This window comes from Thalassophryne amazonica, chromosome 6 (genome assembly GCF_902500255.1).
Source record: "Thalassophryne amazonica chromosome 6, fThaAma1.1, whole genome shotgun sequence".
In the NCBI taxonomy this organism is placed as follows: domain Eukaryota; kingdom Metazoa; phylum Chordata; class Actinopteri; order Batrachoidiformes; family Batrachoididae; genus Thalassophryne; species Thalassophryne amazonica.
The window spans coordinates 109,568,204-109,589,251 of record NC_047108.1 but is presented as its reverse complement, the minus strand read 5'-3'; the positions used below and the strand labels follow the sequence as shown (position 1 = coordinate 109,589,251).

General features: G+C 43.8%; 2 protein-coding genes across 2 annotated transcripts in view; both read right to left on the bottom strand.

Moving 5' to 3' along the window:
* The window catches only part of LOC117511519, a 29,541-nt gene extending 23,100 nt beyond the window's left edge, over positions 1 to 6,441 (bottom strand). The window contains exons 1-6 of the mRNA XM_034171530.1: positions 6,127 to 6,441; positions 5,878 to 6,025; positions 4,933 to 5,382; positions 4,629 to 4,889; positions 4,415 to 4,465; positions 3,858 to 4,058 (exon numbers count right to left, since the gene is read on the bottom strand). Of these exons, the coding sequence (XP_034027421.1) occupies positions 3,858 to 4,058; positions 4,415 to 4,465; positions 4,629 to 4,889; positions 4,933 to 5,382; positions 5,878 to 6,025; positions 6,127 to 6,441 (1,426 nt within the window). The remainder of the gene's footprint in view (positions 1 to 3,857; positions 4,059 to 4,414; positions 4,466 to 4,628; positions 4,890 to 4,932; positions 5,383 to 5,877; positions 6,026 to 6,126) is intronic.
* The window catches only part of si:ch211-218o21.4, a 66,337-nt gene continuing 51,542 nt past the window's right edge, over positions 6,254 to 21,048 (bottom strand). Inside the window, exons 5-6 of the mRNA XM_034173127.1 lie at positions 8,112 to 8,220; positions 6,254 to 6,264 (exon numbers count right to left, since the gene is read on the bottom strand). Coding sequence (XP_034029018.1) covers positions 8,113 to 8,220 — 108 coding nt within the window. The 3' untranslated portion in view covers positions 6,254 to 6,264; position 8,112. The remainder of the gene's footprint in view (positions 6,265 to 8,111; positions 8,221 to 21,048) is intronic.

The following is a 21,048-nucleotide window of genomic DNA, read 5'->3' as shown; positions in this document are numbered from 1 at the left end:
TATAGAAATAGTTTAAACTTAATTTAGGAAAAATAATGCTGTTACATTTAATTTAGAAATGGGAATGTTTATTCTAAAGTACAATCAAAATATAATGCTGTAAAATTTATAGTTTTTCCTGTAAGGATATTTACATATTTTTACTTTTTTTGGCTGAGATCTTCATTGGTCACAGTATGTTTTCTTCAATGGTGCATCACATGACCCCTCTGAAGTGCGGTGTCCCACAGGGAGTACTTATCGTCATCATTAATATGCATATGGCGCAGACATGAACGAGCGAAGCCTGTCAGCATCTCACCATGTCATTTATTGGAACACTTGGAATTTCACACATTTTAATTTGTTTATGCCATTTTAAATACAAGAAATACAAAAATATAAAGAATAAAAAATTCTAAAATTATCTTCCTCAAACTCAAACTGAAAGCAAATATCTAAAACTTGATAATACCTGTAAATAATAATCAGTTTTATTGACAGTTTCCTTCAGACAAGTCAGGGAATGGAAACATGAACATTTCCAAGTCACTGAATGTGTCTTGGACTTTATTTACATCAATTATGAAGAAATACAAATGTTTCTTTCACCAAAACATCAAATCCAGCCTTTCATCTCAAATGTACGTTCTGTCAAATTGTAGCTGAACTTTCAGGTCTTTTTTTTTTTTTTTTTTAAAGAAAATCCTCTTCTACACCACTTCATCAGGAAGCTGGATTTTATATTTTTAATTAATTGTAGAGATTTGTAAAAGTTGTAGAGATTTGCTTTCAGTTTGAGTTTAAAGAAGAGAATTTTGGGAAAAAATGTATTTGAAATGGAATAAACAAATTAAAATGTGTGAAATACCAAGTGTTCCAATACTTTTGAGGACAACTGAGAAACACTGAGGAGCAACATCTTACATCTGATATATAGTGCAGCAGATAAGAGAATATTTAGAGTGGAATCCTGCAAATGGTGATACAGTAGTGTTCAGAATAATAGTAGTGCTATGTGACTAAAAAGATTAATCCAGGTTTTGAGTATATTTCTTATTGTTACATGGGAAACAAGGTACCAGTAGATTCTCACAAATCCAACAAGACCAAGCATCCATGATATGCACACTCTTAAGGCTATGAAATTGGGCTATTAGTAAAAAAAAAAAAAAAAGTAGAAAAGGGGGTGTTCACAATAATACTAGTGTGGCATTCAGTCAGTGAGTTCGTCAATTTTGTGGAACAAACAGGTGTGAATCAGATGTCCCCTATTTAAGGATGAAGTCAGCACCTGTTGAACATGCTTTTCTCTTTGAAAGCCTGAGGAAAATGGGACGTTCAAGACATTGTTCAGAAGAACAGCGTAGTTTGATTAAAAAGTTGATTGGAGAGGGGAAAACTTATATGCAGGTGCAAAAAATTATAGGCTGTTCATCTACAACAGGGGTGGGCAACCAATCACCTCACCTGGTGGGTTGCTGATGAGCTTCTCCCCTGCACATAAACACCTGGTCATCAATGAAATCATCTGCTGAGACACCTGAACATTAATGAAATCACCTGCGAAGGTGAGTGGTAGCAAGGAAAACCTGCAATGTCTCAGCCCTTTATGGCACATGATTGCCCACCCCTGATCTACAATGACAACTGTTTGTTGTGATTTGGCGCTATATAAGAAAAAAGTTGATTGATTGATTGATCTCAAATGCTTTAAAATGGCCAAAAAAAAAAACAGAGATGCGTGGAAGAAAACAGAAAACAACCATCAAAATGGATAGAAGAATAACCAGAATGGCAAAGGCTCACCCATTGATCAGCTCCAGGATGATCAAAGACAGTCTGGAGTTACCTATAAGTGCTGCGACAGTTAGAAGACGCCTGTGTGAAGCTAATTTATTTGCAAGAATCCCCTGCAAAGTCCCTCTGTTAAATAAAAGACGTGCAGAAGAGGTTACAATTTGCCAAAGAACACATCAACTGGCCTAAAGAGAAATGGAGGAATATTTTGTGGACTGATGAGAGTAAAATTGTTCTTTTTGGGACCAAGGGCCGCAGACAGTTTGTGAGATGACCCCCAAACTCTGAATTCAAGCCACAGTTCACTGTGAAGACAGTGAAGCATGGTGGTGCAAGCATCATGATATGGGCATGCTTCTCCTACTATGGTGTTGGGCCTATATATCGCATACCAGGTATCATGGATCAGTTTGGATATGTCAAAATACTTGAAGAGGTCATGTTGCCTTATGCTGAAGAGGACATGCCCTTGAAATGGGTGTTTCAACAAGACAATGACCCCAAGCACACTAGTAAACAAGCAAAATCTTGGTTCCTAACCAACAAAATTAATGCCTTGCAGATGTGAAGAAATCATGAAAAACTGTGGTTATACAACTAAATACTAGTTTAGTGATTCACAGGATTGATAAAAAAGCAGTTTGAACATAATAGTTTTGAGTTTGTAGCGTCAACAGCAGATGCTACTATTATTGTGAACACCCCCTTTTCTACTTTTTTTTTTACTAATAGCCCAATTTCATAGCCTTAAGAGTGTGCATATCATGGATGCTTGGTCTTGTTGGATTTGTGAGAATCTACTGAATCTACTGGTACCTTGTTTCCCATGTAACAATAAGAAATATACTCAAAACCTGGATTAATCTTTTTAGTCACATAGCACTACTATTATTCTGAACACTACTGTACAAGCATCAAATTTGGCACAAATAATCCATAGACATGAACTCTTTAAAAAAACCAACAAAACTGATTGGCCACTTGAATTTTCAAGTGGCCAATCAGTAGGCAGCCAGGTAGGGGTCAATTGAAGAATTACACAGGGGTCAAAATTAAAAGATGCTCCAACCATATAGAAAACTACACCATATTATTTGCCTAATTATAAAGATTCCAAAAAGGTATTGTTTGGATCATCTGTGACTGAATATTACGGAGTTATGAGGTAAAAGCAGCAAGAATAGTGTCAAAGTTCAGTTTCAGTTTGTACAAGGGTCAAAAGTTAAAGTTGCTCCATTAATTTTGCTCCAGCTGTATGTGTGCTACATGTGATGCTTGTATCACCATTTGATGGATTGTTTCAGTTATCTGCTGCACTAATAAGCCAACACAGCATGAAGCAGCTGCTGTCTGTTAGCTTAAATGTGTATATAAGACAACCCGAATTAAAGGAGAAATGCTGCTTTTAACAACCTGGACCTCATTTCTGGCATAAAATATGGCTGTTTACTCACCAATATAAGTTTGGTGTGATTACTAGAAGTCCATAGTTCAAACAACGTGTTCAGTTCAAATTTGAAGCAAACATTTTTCTTCTTCTACTAAGGTGGATTATAACTTTTTGTGGTACACAGCACCAACTACTGGACAGGAGGAACCTAGCAGTCAATGTGACTCACTGATTAGAAAATGCACATCCTTCAACCAGACGTGTGGTGCCGTGACATGTCAATCATCTGTGTCCAATCAGAGTTCAGGGGGGTCCAGTGAAACCCCGGCCTCCGCTGTAGCTCCACCCATGCCAGGAAGTGTTCAATCCTGTTTCACTGTGGCTGAAAAGTTGGCACTTCCTGTTTGAGTGTGAGCTTGCCACTGAGTTCCCGCGAGATTCCATGGGATCTCGTCTGTCAATCCAGGAAGTGTTTGACATTTGAACATTTCCTGTTTTACTGTGGATTTGAAAATTGGCACTTCCTGTTTAGGACACCCTGTACCATGAGTGAGCTTTGCGCCGCTGCACGACGCTTTGCTCATATTATTGTTATGTTGTCTTTTTACACACACACACACACACACACACACACACACACACACACACACACACACACACACACACACACACACATACACAGACTCACCATAGATGAACCAGATGAAGAAGAGCAGGACCAGGGTGGTGATCCACACAGTCCAGACCCAGCTCCTCGGCGTCTCTGTGTTTGAGCCCAGAAGTTTAGGCAGAGCAAACAGACTCATCATCAGCAGGGCCCAAATTCCACACACCATCACGTGTACCGGGATCACTGGTGCCACTGGACACTCGTACATGTACACTGCTCCTATACACACACACACACACACACACGCAGATTTGGAAACATGGAGCTGACCATGGTTCACACAGGACACACAGCTGGTTCCAGGAACTGCAGCAGCACTCAGAGTGCACAGGCAGCAGTCCACCACGAGGGATCAGTATCATCTCTAGTCTGAACTGCTCACCAGCTTTAAAGTGACTATTTTAACCCAAACTCTGTTTCTGCATCTAGACCAGGATCTCAAGAACATCTCATCAAAACACTAAATAAATCAAAGGCTCACGAAACTAAAAAAATCTCTAACAAATAACTTTCACTGAGGCAGCGTTAAAAACAAGGCTTAGGCTGTTTCTGATGAATGTTTTTGGTTCACGTACCAACAGCGATCTGGACAATCGGGAATGCGATGACCAGGAGAACGGTGCAGCCTAGACAAGGAGACAGAACATAATGAGCCAATCAGGACACATGTCTGTGACCTACCAACTCTCAAACGGTCGTTTAACACAATGCCTTTGATCAGCATTTTCATCCGCAAGCTAACAAACAAACCTCCAGATAAACACACCAACAGGAGGCCTCCGGACTCACCCGCTAAGAAGACGCCTGCACACATCAGGCTGCACAAACAGTCGCCCACAAAGTTCCCCTTCATCTTCTCACACGTCAGACCAGAAACTTCCTGCTGCTCGTTCAGTAGGACTGCCTGTTGAGGACTTCCTGCTGCTTGTCCAGTAGGACTGCCTGCTGAGGATTTTCTGCTGCCTGTCCAGTAGGACTGCTGTTGAGGACTTTCTGCTGCTCGTCCAGTAGGACTGCTGTTGAGGACTTTCTGCTGCTCGTCCAGTAGGACTGCCCGTTGAGGACTTTATGCTGCTCGTTCAGTAGGACTGACTGTTGAGGATTTTCTGCTGCCTGTCCAGTAGGACTGCTGTTGAGGACTTTCTGCTGCTCGTCCAGTAGGACTGCCCGTTGAGGACTTTTTGCTGCTCGTTCAGTAGGACTGCCTGCTGAGGACGTTCTGCTGCTCGTCCAGTAGGACTGCCTGCTGAGGACTTTCTGCTGCTCGTCCAGTAGGACTGCCCGTTGAGGACTTTTTGCTGCTCGTTCAGTAGGACTGCCTGCTGAGGACTTTCTGCTGCTCGTCCAGTAGGACTGCCTGCTGAGGACTTTCTGCTGCTCGTCCAGTAGGACTGCCCGTTGAGGACTTTTTGCTGCTCGTTCAGTAGGACTGCCTGCTGAGGACTTTCTGCTGCTCGTCCAGTAGGACTGCCTGCTGAGGACTTTCTGCTGCTCGTCCAGTAGGACTGCCCGTTGAGGACTTTTTGCTGCTCGTCCAGTAGGACTGCCCGTTGAGGACTTTTTGTTGCTCGTCCACTAGGACTGCCCGCTGAGGACTTTTTGCTGCTCGTTCAGTAGGACTGCCCGTTGAGGACTTCCTGCTGCTCGTTCAGTGCCACTGCCGTTGAGGACTTTCTGTTGCTTTCCTCTGTGACGCCTACACGCTGAAGAAACTCATTGCAACACTTCTGCACGTAAGTTGGGAATTTTCTTTGATGACTCAACATTACCACACACACACACACACACACACACACACACACACACACACACACACACACAGAGCTGTGAGAGCTGCATGTATTTTCATTTGATGAGCCCTGACAGGAAGAGGGACACTATGGGTGAAACTTAAGCAAACAAACCTGGTTCATGCTCAGGGATCATTACTACAATCTCCACATACTCGCTGCATGTATGTGCTTGCATATGTGCGTGAATGCAGCAATCTGTGTGTGTGTGTGTGTGTGTGTGTGCGCGCGTGCGCACACATGCTCACATGCGTGTGTTTGTGAATCGTGGCAGTGATCAAGTTGAGGTGCCTGGAGCTCTTTCTCTGTAACCGTGAACCTAACAGGTTCTGGGCTGTGACTTTCTAACGCTGACGTCACCGACACCTTTGAGTTCTGTGTGCCGGCGGTGTTGATCTGGCACCAAACGGGACACCACGTTCTGACATTTAGCTTAACGCTGTGAAACACCAAACTAACAACAAAGTGCTCTTTGTCCACGGTTTAGTTTGCGTCACAGTGAAAACAATCAGGGACAAGTCTGTGCAGCTGCTGTCTCCTGGTGTCTCTGCTATCAGGAGCTCCAGGCTGGATTCCAGCTGAACCATGTGCTCCCAGTTAAAAAACAGAATCTGTCCATCATCAGATCTGAGGTCCTGCACAGGTGGATCCGCCCTGTGTCCTGGTTGCCAACCATCCAGGAAGACCATTGGTCCGTCCCCATCTCCTGAAAATATCTGTCGATCCACCATAACCAGGTGGTATGTGGACATGTCCTCAGCACTGAGGGGTGTCAGCTGACAGGACCTGTCGAGACACGTAATAACCCTCATTTGGGACAGAGTCACTGCCACAGTACTCAAGGATCCTCCAGAGAGTCCTGGAACCAAAGACATCCAGTCACCAGCTTAAATCGCTGCTTCTGGTTCATCTGTGTCACAACTATGCAGTGAAGATTCCAAACATCACCAATCTCCTCATCAACCTCATCCCCTCGGATATGAGAGTTATCAAAAATAAAAATAAAAAAGAAAGAAAAAGAAATACTGGAAAATATAGCGCCTCGCAGTTTCACGGATTTTCTTAGTCCAATTTTGCATGCTTTTTTTTTTTAACAGCACATTGTGCTCTGCGTCCTCATCAAGCAGGCTGGTGTTCTGTCGAGATGACACCTGTTGCGGCACCGCGAAGGAAAAGCACGCGCATTGTGTTCTGCGTGTGTGTTTATAAGAATCTTCTCGCCCAGAAGAAAAAAAAGCTCCAACAACTACCCATAACTGTGTTCTTCACTCGGAAAAAGACACCTGCAGCGAGGGGTGACTCAGTGGAAAAAGGCGTGACAGTGGCGCAGCGCCAGGATGAAGAGGCGTGATCAGAGGAACTGTGAAATACTGGTCAGTCACTATTAATAATTTCTTATGTGTCCCTAACCCTCGTAGGTTGATCGTTAAAATTAAATTTGTTAGTTCTAAAAGCCATCATAATTATTTATAGGAAAACGTTCTATTTTTATTTCTCAAACAAATGTTTGGGCCTGAAAAGAGGTTGGTCTTATTTTTCTACTAAGGTTTGAACTTTGAGAGTGTTTACACACGAGAGAAAAGTGAGAAAATGTTAATGCCTGTTTGAGAAAAGTGTACAAAGTGTGTAGTGAGGGGTTTTACAGCCTTAAAACATCTATAATATTTGTAAAAAATAACGCTGACTACTTCACGGATTTCGCCTATTGCGGGCTATTTTTAGAACATAACTCCCGCGATAAACGAGGGACCACTATATATCTACATGAAAGGTTTATGTGGGGTTAATCTACTATCTCATGTCATTTCTCAGATCAGTTGTTGGTTTGGTTTTGTGGTATGTAGGAGATCACTTGACCGAGGGTCTATACGTTCAAATAATAATTAAAAAATACTGTCATCACTCTTTACTCTTAGTCAGTCTCTTACAACGGTGTAGCCTAAATACACGAGCTTTCTAGGAGCGCACCCAATTCATTACGCACGCTCAGAGGCAGGTACCCTCCGGTGCGCACTTTTTTGTGGGAGGGGGGCGACCCCGCCCCCTGTGATAAACTCATCGCCCCCTCAATATTTTTTTTCTGGTGCCGGGCCTGGTCTGTGTGTGTGCGCGTGTCTGTCTGTCTGCCTGTGTGTGTGTGTGTCTCTATGTGTGTGTGTTTGTGTGTATCTGTCTGTCTGTGTGTGTCTGTGTTTGTTTGTCTGTGTGTGTCTCTGTGTGTGTGTGTGTCACACTTAATCATCACATTCAAACGGAAACATTCATATTTTTATGAGCTGATAATACAAAGAAATGTGATGTATGAATTCATCATCATGAGAATAACTTATTTTGACACAACAAAACATTTTTATACAAATGACAGATGACAACATATCAAATATACATCAATCATATGCTCAGAAACACCAATGTTCACCCACAGAGACCCTCTCAAAAACAAGTCCATAGCTGGTGTTTGTCCTTTGAATAATTTTTATACTTCAGCGGTTGGTGGCCTTATTGTGGATTTTCCTCAGGTTCTGTCGGACCCGAACAAACTCCATTAAGTGGACATCCTCTTCTGCCTTCTCCTCTTGCTGCTTCTCCCTCTGGCAAGAAGACAAAACACATGAAATTTGGAAAAACATAAAGACGTAGAGCAACGGTGCAGAAAAACAGCCATAATTCCTCAGTGGTTAATGTGATATTTCCACATTACAGATCTGATATGGATTCACGTGTCTTTGGCACAAATCCCTGTGACACAGGGGGCAGGTGTAGGCTTGAAACAGGAATCTTGTGGTCTTGGAACAAATGCAATAACTACTTGGCTTCCACACTGTCTTGATGTTTCCACATATTGACAATAAATAGTCATTGAAACCTGGTTGGGCAGTATGGTGGATTAGTGGTTAGCACTGTTAAATGGACTGCATTTATATAGCGCGTATCTGCATCTGATCAGATGCTCAAAGCGCTTTACAATAATGCCTCACATTCACCCCAATGTCAGGCTGCTGCCATACAATGCGCTCACAACACACCAGGAGCAACGAGGGGATTAAGGACCTTGCCCAAGGGCCCCTAGTGATTTTCCGGTCAGGCTGGGATTTGAACAGAGGATCCTCTGGTCTCAAGCCCAACGCTTAACCACTAGACCATCACCTTCACTGTTGCCTCACAGCAAGAAGGTCACAGGTTCGATTCCCACCTGTGGTCTTTCTGTGTGGAGTTTGCATGTTCTCCCCATATTTGTGTGGGTTTCCTCTGGGTGCTTCAGCTTCCACCCACATCCAAAGACACGCAGGTTAGCCAGTGGTGGGCACAGCTAAGCAAAAAGTTAGCTTCGATACCAGCTAATCAGCTAACTGGAAAGTTATCTTTTATGAAGCTAAACCGGTAAACCACCCCAAAAAATTATCGGAAGCTACAGCTAACCAATAACTTTCAGTACTGTCTCTGGTACACTTGCAACTACTAACAACCTGATTTTGAGTTTTAACACTACAATCACAAACCCAAACAATGAGTCTGCACTTCTGTCCTTGTGCGCCCACTTTACTGCTGGAAGCGCCTGTTTACTACATATTTTGCAGCAGTGAAACAGTTGAGAGGACACACACAATTATTCTTTAATAGCATACAGCAGTCCTGCCGTGAGGCAGAGGTCTTGGAAAATAAAGCTATTTAGACTTATGGTTTTGATTTATAAATCAAATAAATTAATCAGGATAAAATAACTCTATTCATGCCAATTCTGTCATTTGTACAAAGTTAAAATATAACACAAATCTTTTAATTTTAAACAATGCACTAATTCTGAAGTTTTGTAACAAACACAGACAGATGCCAAAGGGATTATGGGTAAAATGAGCCTCCTATGTAAAAAACAACAAGTTAGTGTAACGTGTGTGTTGGTGTTTACATATAAATGTGCTCTTGTAAAATATGCCATTTTTTTTTATCTGTAAAAAAAAAGCCATTTGCAAAAGACAAAAGTTGAGTTGTGATTAGACAACTGTCTGATATAACCAGGGTCAAAATGCATAGAACACTGCCATCTACTGGTGCCCAGATGCTCAGACCCTAACCCATAATCCTTTGCGCACCACAGAGTTGCTGCAGTTTAAACAGCACAGGGTGAAACATGACGACAATTATAAATGAACATTATACAACCAAAATGTACATTTTTATTTCATTTCATCAGCTGCATCAAGAAGCTGCAACAACTCTCAGGCATGCAAAGGATTATGGGATATCTAAGTACTTAGGGTGAATACTGCCATGAACACTGCTGGCTAGGAGATGGCAGTAGAGACTGAAAACTTGCCAAAACAAATATTCCAAATAAATAATACGTGTCTGCTACTTTTAATCTGAGTGGAATTTAATAAACGCAAACTGAATTTGAGACATCTTATATATATTACTCTGGAACAAAGACGACAGACAGTGTTTGGCATAAGCAAGACGTTAAAGAGCAAACAGGAAGAGATTGCAGCTCACAATGATCCAGTTGAAAATAATGGAGAAGCAACCTGAGCTTCTTCTGGCATTTTTCCATAAAACAAACACAATAACAACGTCTATAAACCCAGAGAATATATTTACAAGAGTTTTAGGCACAATATACAAAGGGTTTAATGCTGTTGTCCGTGTGGAGCCTGGTCAGAGCGTCTCAAATGCATTTCTCCTGTTGTGAATGCACTGAGATTACCCATAATGCACTGGACAGCATGTCCACACTAAAACCTTCAAAATTAGTGCATTACTTTAAAACTAAAACACATATTTGATATTTTCACTTTATAAAATTTCAGAGGTGACATTAATTTAAATAACTTGTCTGAAATTGTTATGTGGGCCGCTGAAGAGGAGGTACTGCTGGCCCACTACCACCAGAGGGCGCCCTGCTTGGAGTGCGGGCTCCAAGCACGAGAGGGCGCCAGACCCAGAGGAAGTGACAGCTGTCACTCATCACACCAGCTGTCACTCATCTACACCACTACTTAAGCCGGACTGCAACTCCACCTCCCCGCCGAGAAATCGACTACCATTACAAAGGTAATTTCTCTGCTGACAGACACTTTGTGTGTTTAACCTGAACTTCTGTTACAGCCATTTTCCTGGAGTGTTTCCTTGTCTGAGGGATTGGTGTTTGGTGTGACAGCGACGGCTTCGCCTCACATCCCAACCCAGATAAGTGGTTGAACCAGGAGCTGTACGAGTGTGTGATTGGAGGTGGAGGTGCTCCCTCCTAACTGTGTATGGACTGTGAATTACTGAGTGTGCGGACTCACACTCATACATCTTATTTCTGCTTTCTGCCAGCAGTACCAGGGTCGACAGCCGAAGACAGAGGCCACCTGGGGACTCGGGACTTGGCGGCTCCGGTGTTCTTCAGGCCGTTGGTGGTGGAAGCCGTGTGGGACGCGGCTTCTCTCTCATCAGGGGTCTTCTATCTTCGAGCCTGCCCACACGTCACCTGGTGTTTATTGACTGTGCAAATTTCTGTACATTTAGTTGTGTATTATCACAACATTAAATTGTTACTTTTTGGCTTAATCATTGTCCGTTCATTTGCGCCCCCTGTTGTGGGTCCGTGCTACGACACCTTCCCAACAGAAATTAGTTTGGTTAAAATTTTAACCATAAGTTAAAACTTATACCTCTAGATGACTTGGGTGATATTGCCAGCAAATCAATATGGGGTCAAAAGAAATAATCTTTTTTGTTTTCTTTTGCTGTCTTATCTATGACCAGTTCTCCTTTAGAACTGTTCATCTGTTACAAAACATTTAACAGGTAGGTACATAAATATTTTATATCAGACTTTATAAATGTTTGTAACTGTTAAGCTTTGTTCACCACGCTTGCAAAAATGTTAGTAGTCTAAAAATTGCTGATGGTTTTCAAAATTATCTGAAATGCTAATCTGATAATGAAAACATTAGCTTTGATAATTAGTGGTTAGTGGATTAGCGGAACTGTGCCCACCACTGAGGTTAGGAGGACTGACAACCTTAAATCATGTTACCCAACCATGGGTAACATAGGAAGTCAAAGCTGTCCTCAACATGAAGAAGGACGTCTTCAGGAGCAGAGACATGGAGGAAACAAAGGCAGCACAGTGAGAGGTGAAACAACGCTTGAGGGAAGCAAAAGACAGCTACAGGAGAAAGGTGGAGCAGAAGCTGAAAGAAAACAACATGAAGGTCTGAGAAGGTGTGAAAACCATCACAGACCATAACAAAAAAGCCCCTTTCACACCGGGCCCACTTTGAGTTGTGTCGTGCGGCGTCATGACGATGCCACATGGATGCAACCTAGTGCAGAGATGATGAAGCTTAATGCCAGAACACCATGACGGATGCAAAGGACAAAGTGAATCGGAAAATTAAACATGTTTAATTTTTTCTGCACCGAGGACAGGACACAGAAAGGAAGTGGTTTCAATGCAAGTCCAGGCAACGTGACGGTACTTAACGTGACTGGATGCCACACCCACACAATACAATGTTACCCGACGCCAGTTGATGATTCCTGCTGTGTTCTATTGTTCCCGAGCATTAAATCATGCAGGATTGTTGACACAAACATTTTATACGTGTACACAATGCAGTAAAACTACACTGCACATGTGAACAATTAAAAAAAAAAAGCTCAGATTGCTGCCTGACTGCTGATCATTGTGCTCACCTTGTCAAGTTCTCTCTGATTGTGTTAAAGTCCATAAATAAGTCCTGCTCACAGACTGACTGCCAGAGACAGGACATGTCCACATCCAGTATAAACTCTGGACTTCTCCATGTCCACTCACGGATGGTTCGTGCACGAACACGCGAAAGCCAGCTGCATCTCCCGGTCACAGGAAGGAAGATAAACTATAACACAACTCAGAGCACAGACCTGCAGCTCACCACAAGACATAGAAACTAGAAGAGAAATCAGAGCGCACACAGACTGGCTGCAGCTGAGTCTGTCTGCAGCACCTCCTCTGCACCCTCACCTCCTCTCTGCTCCCCTGCTGCGCGCACCTGACGCAGACATTCCTGCGTTGTCATGACGCCACATGAACCAACTCGAAGCAGGCCCCGTGTGAAAGGGGTCACAGGGGGGCAATGGAGAGGGCAAACAAACTTAGCACCTTCTTCAACCGGCTCATCCAACCTGTGCTCCCCACCCTCTCCCTCACTGCAGACACATCTACTTCTTCCCTCAGCACACCTCCCCCCAGACATCACAGCAGTAGCCCCCTCCTCCTCCTCCCCCACTGGTTAAGGGAAACAGCACAGTGAGGATTCTCTTCCTGGATTTCATGAGTGGCTTCAACACCATCCAGCCCCTTGTGCATCAGGACAAACTGAACATGATGCGAGTCGACCCCTGCCTGGTCACTTGGATCTCAAGCTACCTCATTGACAGGCTGCAATATGTCAGGCTGAAGGACACCATGTCTGACACTGTGATCAGCAGCACTGGAGCGCCCCAGGGCACGGTGCTAGCCCCTCTTCTCTTCACCCTGTACACATCAGACGTCTGCTACAACGCTGAGCTGTGTCACATCCAGAAGTTCACAGATGACACAGCCATTGTTCAATGCATCAGGGATGACAGCGAGGAGGAGTACAGGAGCCTAGTGAGGGACTTTCCTGCCTGGTGCCACACAAACCATCTACAGCTCAGCACCTCAAAGACAAAGGAGCTGGTCATTGACTTTGGGAAGTCCAGACCAAGTCCTCGACCAGTTCTGATCCAGGGAGTTGAGGTGGAGGCTGTGGATTCCTATCAGTACCTCAGGGCTGTGGCTGGACAGCAAACTGGACTGGACAACCCACACAAACCACATGTACAGGATGGGACAGAGCAGGCTGGACTTCCTGAGGAGGCTGTGGTCATTTAACATCTGAAGGAAACTCCTGTTGATGTTCTACCAGTCCGTAGTTGCCAACATCCTCTTTTACACCATGATATACTGGGGGGGGCAGCACATCCAAGAAGGACACATCCAGGCTGGACAAACTGATTAGGCGGGCTGGCTCTGTGGTTGGCATGAAGCTGGACTCTCTGGTGATGTGGCAGAGAATAGAAGACTGGACAAACTGATGGACATTATGGACAATGCCAGTCACCCTCTGCACACCGTCATCATCACCCATTAACTCACACTCTCACACACACACACAATGTCAGGGTGCTGCCATGCAAGGCATTCACTACATACCAAGAGTAAATTGGGGAATAAGGACCTTGCCCAAGGGCCCTTAGAGATTTACTGGCCAGACGGGTTTGAACTGAGGATCCTCAGATCTCAAGCACACTGCTTAAACACTAGACCAGGGGTAGCCAAGTTCGGTCCTTGAGAGCCACCTTCCTGACACTCTTAGTTGTCTCCCTGCTCCAATACACCTGAATCCAATGAAAGACTTTTTTCATTGGATTCAGGTGTATTGGAGCAGGGAGACAACTAAGAGTGTCAGGAACGTGGCTCTCGAGGACCGAACTTGGCCACCCCTGCACTAGACCATCACCTCCCCACACAGTTAACCAGCTGTTAAAGTGTCAAACTGATCATAACCAAAGCAAACAAAAGTACAAGATTCTGATACATTCCAGGAAGGTAAAGGGTCTCCTGTAGGCTGGACCAGGCAATAGTCACCGTCCATATCATCCCAATGTGTTGGCTGAGGTCTCCTGCTGGGCCGTGCAGATATTACAGGGAGCATTGAAAGGGCATTAAAAACAAGTTTAAAAACATGTTTAAAATGTTTGAAAAGGGTGTAAAATGTGTAAATACATAGACAGTTCCTTAAAAAAGCACAAATACTATCTGTTTAAGATGTGTAAAAGAATAAAAAAACACACAAAGATGTTGAAATTGTGTGTATGTGTGTCGGGGGTGTCACAGCTATTCATTTGTTCTTTGAGGGGGAGCTCACTCTCCCACCGTTAAAAAAATTAGACAATCAAGCAATGACTGTACGGAGCCATTGGATTTTAATGTTAAAGGCAGATAAATCTGAACATCATTGGCATAACAATGAAAAGAAAGATTATATTTTCTAAAAAATAACCCCAATGGCAACATACGAGGTCTGTCCATAAAGTATAGGTCCTTTTAATTTTTTTCAAAAACTATATGGATTTCATTCATATGTTTTTACGTCAGACATGCTTGAACCCTCGTGCGCATGCGTGAGTTTTTCCACGCCTGTCGGTGACGTCATTCGCCTGTGAGCACTCCTTGTGGGAGGAGTCGTCCAGCCCCTCGTCGGAATTCCTTTGTCTGAGAAGTTGCTGAGAGACTGGCGCTTTGTTTGATCAAAATTTTTTCTAAACCTGTGAGACACATCGAAGTGGACACGGTTCGAAAAATTAAGCTGGTTTTCAGTGAAAATTTTAACGGCTGATGAGAGATTTTGAGGTGATACTGTCGCTTTAAGGACTTCCCACAGTGCGAGACGTCGCTCAGCGCTCTCAGGCGCCGTCATCAGCCTGTTTCAAGCTTAAAACCTCCACATTTCAGGCTCTATTGATCCAGGACGTCGTGAGAGAACAGAGAAGTTTCAGAAGAAGTCGATTTCAGCATTTTATCCGGATATTCCACTGTTAAAGGAGATTTTTTTAATGAAAGACGTGCGGACGGGTCCGCGTGTCGGGACGCAGCCGACGCGGAGCGGCGGCACAGGAAAAACACCTCCGTGTTGATAACCATTTGTAAAATCCAGGCGGCTTTTGATGGCTTTCAGTGGAGTGAGTATATGAGAAATTGTTTAACAGCTGGACATGTTCCAACTTGTCCTTAAGGCTTCCAACAGAGGTGTTTTTCCTGTGGCGGAGCGTCGCGTCGGCTCGCAGCCGCCGCGCGGACCCGTCCGCACGTCTTTCATTAAAAAAATCTCCTTTAACAGTGGAATATCCGGATAAAATGCTGAAACCGACTTCTTCTGAAACTTCTCTGTTCTCTCACGACGTCCTGGATCAATAGAGCCTGAAATGTGGAGGTTTTCAGCTTGAAACAGGCTGATGACGCCGCCTGAGAGCGCTGCATGACGTCTCGCACCGTGAAAAGTCCTTAAAGCAACAGTGTAACCTCAAAATCTCTCATCAGCCGTTAAAATTTTCACTGAAAACCAGCTTAATTTTTCGAACCGTGTCCACTTCGATGTGTCTCACAGGTTTAGAAAAAATTTTGATCAAACAAAGCGCCAGTCTCTCAGCAACTTCTCAGACAAAGGAATTCCGACGAGGGGCTGGACGACTCCTCCCACAAGGAGTGCTCACAGGCGAATGACGTCACCGACAGGCGTGGAAAAACTCACGCATGCGCACGAGGGTTCAAGCATGTCTGACATAAAAACATATGAATGAAATCCATATAGTTTTTGAAAAAAATAAAAAAGACCTATACTTTATGGACAGACCTCGTATACAGGAGGAAAACAATCGGCCCGAGGATGGAGCCTCGAGGGACCCCAGTGACGAGAGGGGCTGTGGATGAAGTAAATTCATCAAGCTGCACAGGAAAAACTCAGTCAAATATGACCGAGAGAACAGAGCCTGTAATGCCCACCCACTGTTCCAGTCATGCTAGGAGGATCCCATGTTCCACAGTGTCAAAAGCAGCTGGTAAATTGAGGAGCACGAGCAACGCAGGTATTTATGAATCAAATACAAACAAAACAGGAACTCTACAAAATCTTGATATATCTGTACACATCAGAGCTCTCAAGTTGGGATACGCTCAGTTACTTTCCCCCGAATTTTGTCTTGCAGGTCATAGTGGTGAAATACGTTAGAATATCATGCATTAGCATGATAGTGTGACAATATGTTGAGTCCCACGCCAAATGCGTGGGACCTGAAAATTTAAAATTTTGCTCTGTGCATCCGTCATCTCGCTTTCTGTTTGGCTACATGTCACATTCAGCAGGCTGTGTGCTCGTTTGTGGTCGGGGGACACAACACACACTGCGATATCGAGCCAAGACAATCCAACATGTTGAATATCCCCGATTTGTGATCAAAGCGCCCCTGACATCCTTCCGAGCAGATCAGAGCGCTCGTAACACACCACACACGGCAGGAATATCTGATAAGATTATCTTTAGCGTCATCACGATTGTCGGAAGGGGAAGATCGGGTCCGATATCGGCCTACTTATCTTGCCATGTGAGCCAGGCTTAACAGATCCATTGTTATGACACCACACGGAGCGACTAACCGATTGGTTGTTGAGACACCTCACGGAGCGACTGATTGTTCTGTTGTTATGACACCGCACGGAGCGACTGATCGATCTGTTGTTATGACACCGCACGGAGTGACTAACCGATTGGTTGTTGAGACACCTCACGGAGCGACTGATTGTTCTGTTGTTATGACACCGCACGGAGCGACTGATCGATCTGTTGTTATGACACCGCACGGAGTGACTAACCGATTGGTTGTTGAGACACCTCATGGAGCGACTGATTGATCTGTTGTTATGACACCTCACGGAGCAACTGATCGATCTGTTGTTATGACACCGCTCGGAGTGACTAACCGATCGGTTGTTATGACACCTCACAGAGCGACTAAATGATCGGTTGTTATGACACCTCATGGAGCGACTGATCGATCTGTTGTTATGACACCTCACGGAGCGACTGATCGATCTGTTGTTATGACACGGCACGGAGTGACTAACCGATCGGTTGTTATGACACCTCACGGAGCGACTGATTGATCCCTTGTTATGACACCACATGGAGTGACTAACTGATCGGTTGTTATGACAACTCAAGGGGCGACTGATCGATCTGTTGTTATGACACCGCACGGAGTGACCGATCGGTTGTTATGACACCGCACGGAGTGACTAACCGATCTGTTGTTATGACACCTCACGGAACGACTGATCGATCTGTTGTTATGACACCGCACGGAATGACTGATTGATCCGTTGTTATGACACCGCACGGAGTGACTAACCGATCGGTTGTTATGACACCTCACAGAGCGACTAAATGATCGGTTGTTATGACACCTCATGGAGCGACTGATCGATCTGTTGTTATGACACCTCACAGAGCGACTGATCGATCTGTTGTTATGACACCGCACGGAGTGACTAACCGATCGGTTGTTATGACACCTCACGGAGTGACTAACCGATCGGTTGTTATGACACCTCACGGAGCGACTGATTGATCCCTTGTTATGACACCACATGGAGTGACTAACTGATCGGTTGTTATGACAACTCACGGGGCGACTGATCGATCTGTTGTTATGACACCGCACGGAGTGACCGATCGGTTGTTATGACACCGCACGGAGTGACTAACCGATCTGTTGTTATGAAACCTCACGGAACGACTGATCGATCTGTTGTTATGACACCGCACGGAGTGACTAACTGATCGGTTGTTATGACACCGCACGGAACGACTGATTGATCCGTTGTTATGACACCGCACGGAGTGACTAACCGATCGGTTGTTATGACACCTCACGGAGCGACTGATCGATCTGTTGTTATGACACCACACCTCAAAGTTTGACAACCAAAATACCAACATTCTTGGCACAATGAACATGTTTTCACTATTATTTGATTTCCAACCACACGAGAAAGTTTTTTTTTTTTTTTTACAGTTCTTGTTATTGAGAGAAATCACTTCTCCCTAACCGGATAGAGTTGTGACGTCATCACGCATGTGCTTATCCGCTGTCTAGCGGGATATTGAAAATTCTTCATTACAATTTAACAGACTATTCGGCTTTACAAATGCCTTTTTTTTTTTACAAAAGCACATTTATTTGTAAACACCAGCACACGTTACATTGATTCACTTCTGTTGGTTTTTACATAGAATAAATTTGTCAACCAATCAGTATCACCAGAGGCTAAGTTTACCCATAATCCCTCAGAATTAGTGCATTATTTTAAAATTAACAGATATGTGTTATATATCACATTGTACATTTTAAGAGTTTACATTAATGTAGTTATTCTATCCGGATTAATTTGATTAATAAATCAAAACCATAAGTGATTGATTGAAAATCTTTAATGTCCCCGGAGGGCAATTTGGTTTTCAGCAAAAGTTCAAAATCAGACTGTCAGGTCTTGCCCCTGCTCGGTCCTCTCCCATCATGTTTGTTAGTCTATTTATTGATTTTCCTTTTGTCTGCTTTTTTGTCAGTCAGTCATTTTATTTATATTGCACTTTACATTTGTAAACAAATCTCAAAGTGCCACAGAGGTTAAACAAAAAGCATAAAACAACAATCAACAACAGGAGAGCGGAACCCTGACTGAAACTTCTCATAGAGGCTGGAAGATTTCAGGTGATCGTGGATTTGGGTGGAAACAAATTTTTCTATGATTTTTGAGAGGAGTGGAAGATTTGAAATGGGCCGGAAGTTTGAAAGTAGTGCGGGGTCGAGAGTAGGTTTTTTAGCAGAGGTTTTATTAAGGCGGTTAAGGGTTTGTGACAGATAGCCGGATTGCAGAGAGTGATTTATGATATGCGTGAGGAGAGGGCTCAAGGAGACCACATGGGATTTAATCAGAGATGAGGGAAATGGATCCAGGTGACAGGTGGAGGGTGTCATCTTACGGATGAGAGCCTCCACCTGTTTCTGTGTGGTGGGAGTGAAATTAGTGAAATTGGGGTCTGGGGAACCAGGGGTGGAATTGGGGGCACCAGAGGAGCTGAGAGAGCAACGGATTATATCAATTTTAGATGTGAAAAAAATCTAAAAAAGCATCACACTGTTCATTGGTATTGATTTCTTGCACATGTTTTGGGGGTCTTAATTTATTTACAGTTGTGAAAAGTTGTCTTGAATTACCTGGATTACTGTTTATGATATTGGAGTAATAATATGAACGAGCTTGACTGAGGGATTTGGAGTAGGATTTTTGATGTTGCCGGTATGCAACTCTATGGACAGTTAGACCTGAAGCTACATAGCGCGAGGACCCTCCCAGCCGCCTTCTGTCTACGCAGTGCACCAGTGTACCACGGAGCAGATTTGGAGAAGGACACAGCTCGTGTTTTAAGGGGAGCATGGACCTCAAGGATTTAACGTAGTCCGGTGTTATAGTAGTCCACAAATCCATCTGGAGAGCAATTATTAGCAGTTTGAGTGAGATGAGATAGGTCGGATGCCAGTTGTTCTGGATCAATGTCATTTATTTTCCGAAAATGGATCAAGCGTTTAGCTTTACTGTAATGGGCTTGTAGAGGGAGGTCCAGTGAGATCACCTTGTGGTCAGAAACACCCAGATCATACACATGAAGATTTTTTATGGTGGAGTTTGTAATGAGGTCCAAAATGTGTCCTTTAGTGTGAGTTGGAACACTGACACGTTGTGTGAGGTGCAGTGAGTCAATGAGTTGTGTCAGCTCTGTGGAATACTGACTTTGGGGTGAATTAATATGAATATTCAGGTCCCCAAGTATCATCACATTGTTTGATGATGTGCAGACTGACAGAAGGAGCTCAGTTATCTCTGAAATAAAATTTGAGTGTGGTTTGGGTGGACGATATATGAGAATTACTGTCATTTGTAATGGTTTTGAACAAGTGAAAGCCAAGCATTCAAATAAAGACAGTTTAGGCAGAGTGACAGAGGACAGATGTAAATCAGAGTGGTGAATAAACGCGATGCCCCCACCCCTACCAGAGCCACGGGCCTTTTCTAAGAATGAATAGCCCGGTGGACATGTTTCATTCAGTGTGCAGTACACATCTGTGTTGTGCCAGGTTTCTGTCAGGCACATGAAGTCAAGTCCTTTTTCAGTTATATGGCTATGGATCAGGGATGCTTTGTTAGTCAGTGATTGACAGTTTAAAAGTTCAATTTTAACAGCTGAACTTGGATTTGATGAGGACTTTACCACAGGGCGGAGCATGCTGAAATCCACTCCGCGTTTTCCTGATTGCCCGCTGCGGCGCTGCCCGAGGACTACAGTACTGTAGTTTTTATGCCCTGAAGTGACGTTGTTCTGATGACGCGTCAGATGACGCGCAGGGTATGCGCCAGTACAAGCAGCTGTCCACAGGCTTGGAATTGAGCCCTCGGTCCAGGGTCCAGCGTAAATACACTCAACAAAAATATAAACGCAACACTTTTGGTTTTGCTCCCATTTTGTATGAGATGAACTCAAAGATCTAAAACTTTTTCCACATACACAATATCACCATTTCCCTCAAATATTGTTCACAAACCAGTCTAAATCTGTGATAGTGAGCACTTCTCCTTTGCTGAGATAATCCATCCCACCTCACAGGTGTGCCATATCAAGATGCTGATTAGACACCATGATTAGTGCACAGGTGTGCCTTAGACTGCCCACAATAAAAGGCCACTCTGAAAGTTGCAGTTTTATCACACAGCACAATGCCACAGATGTTGCAAGATTTGAGGGAGCATG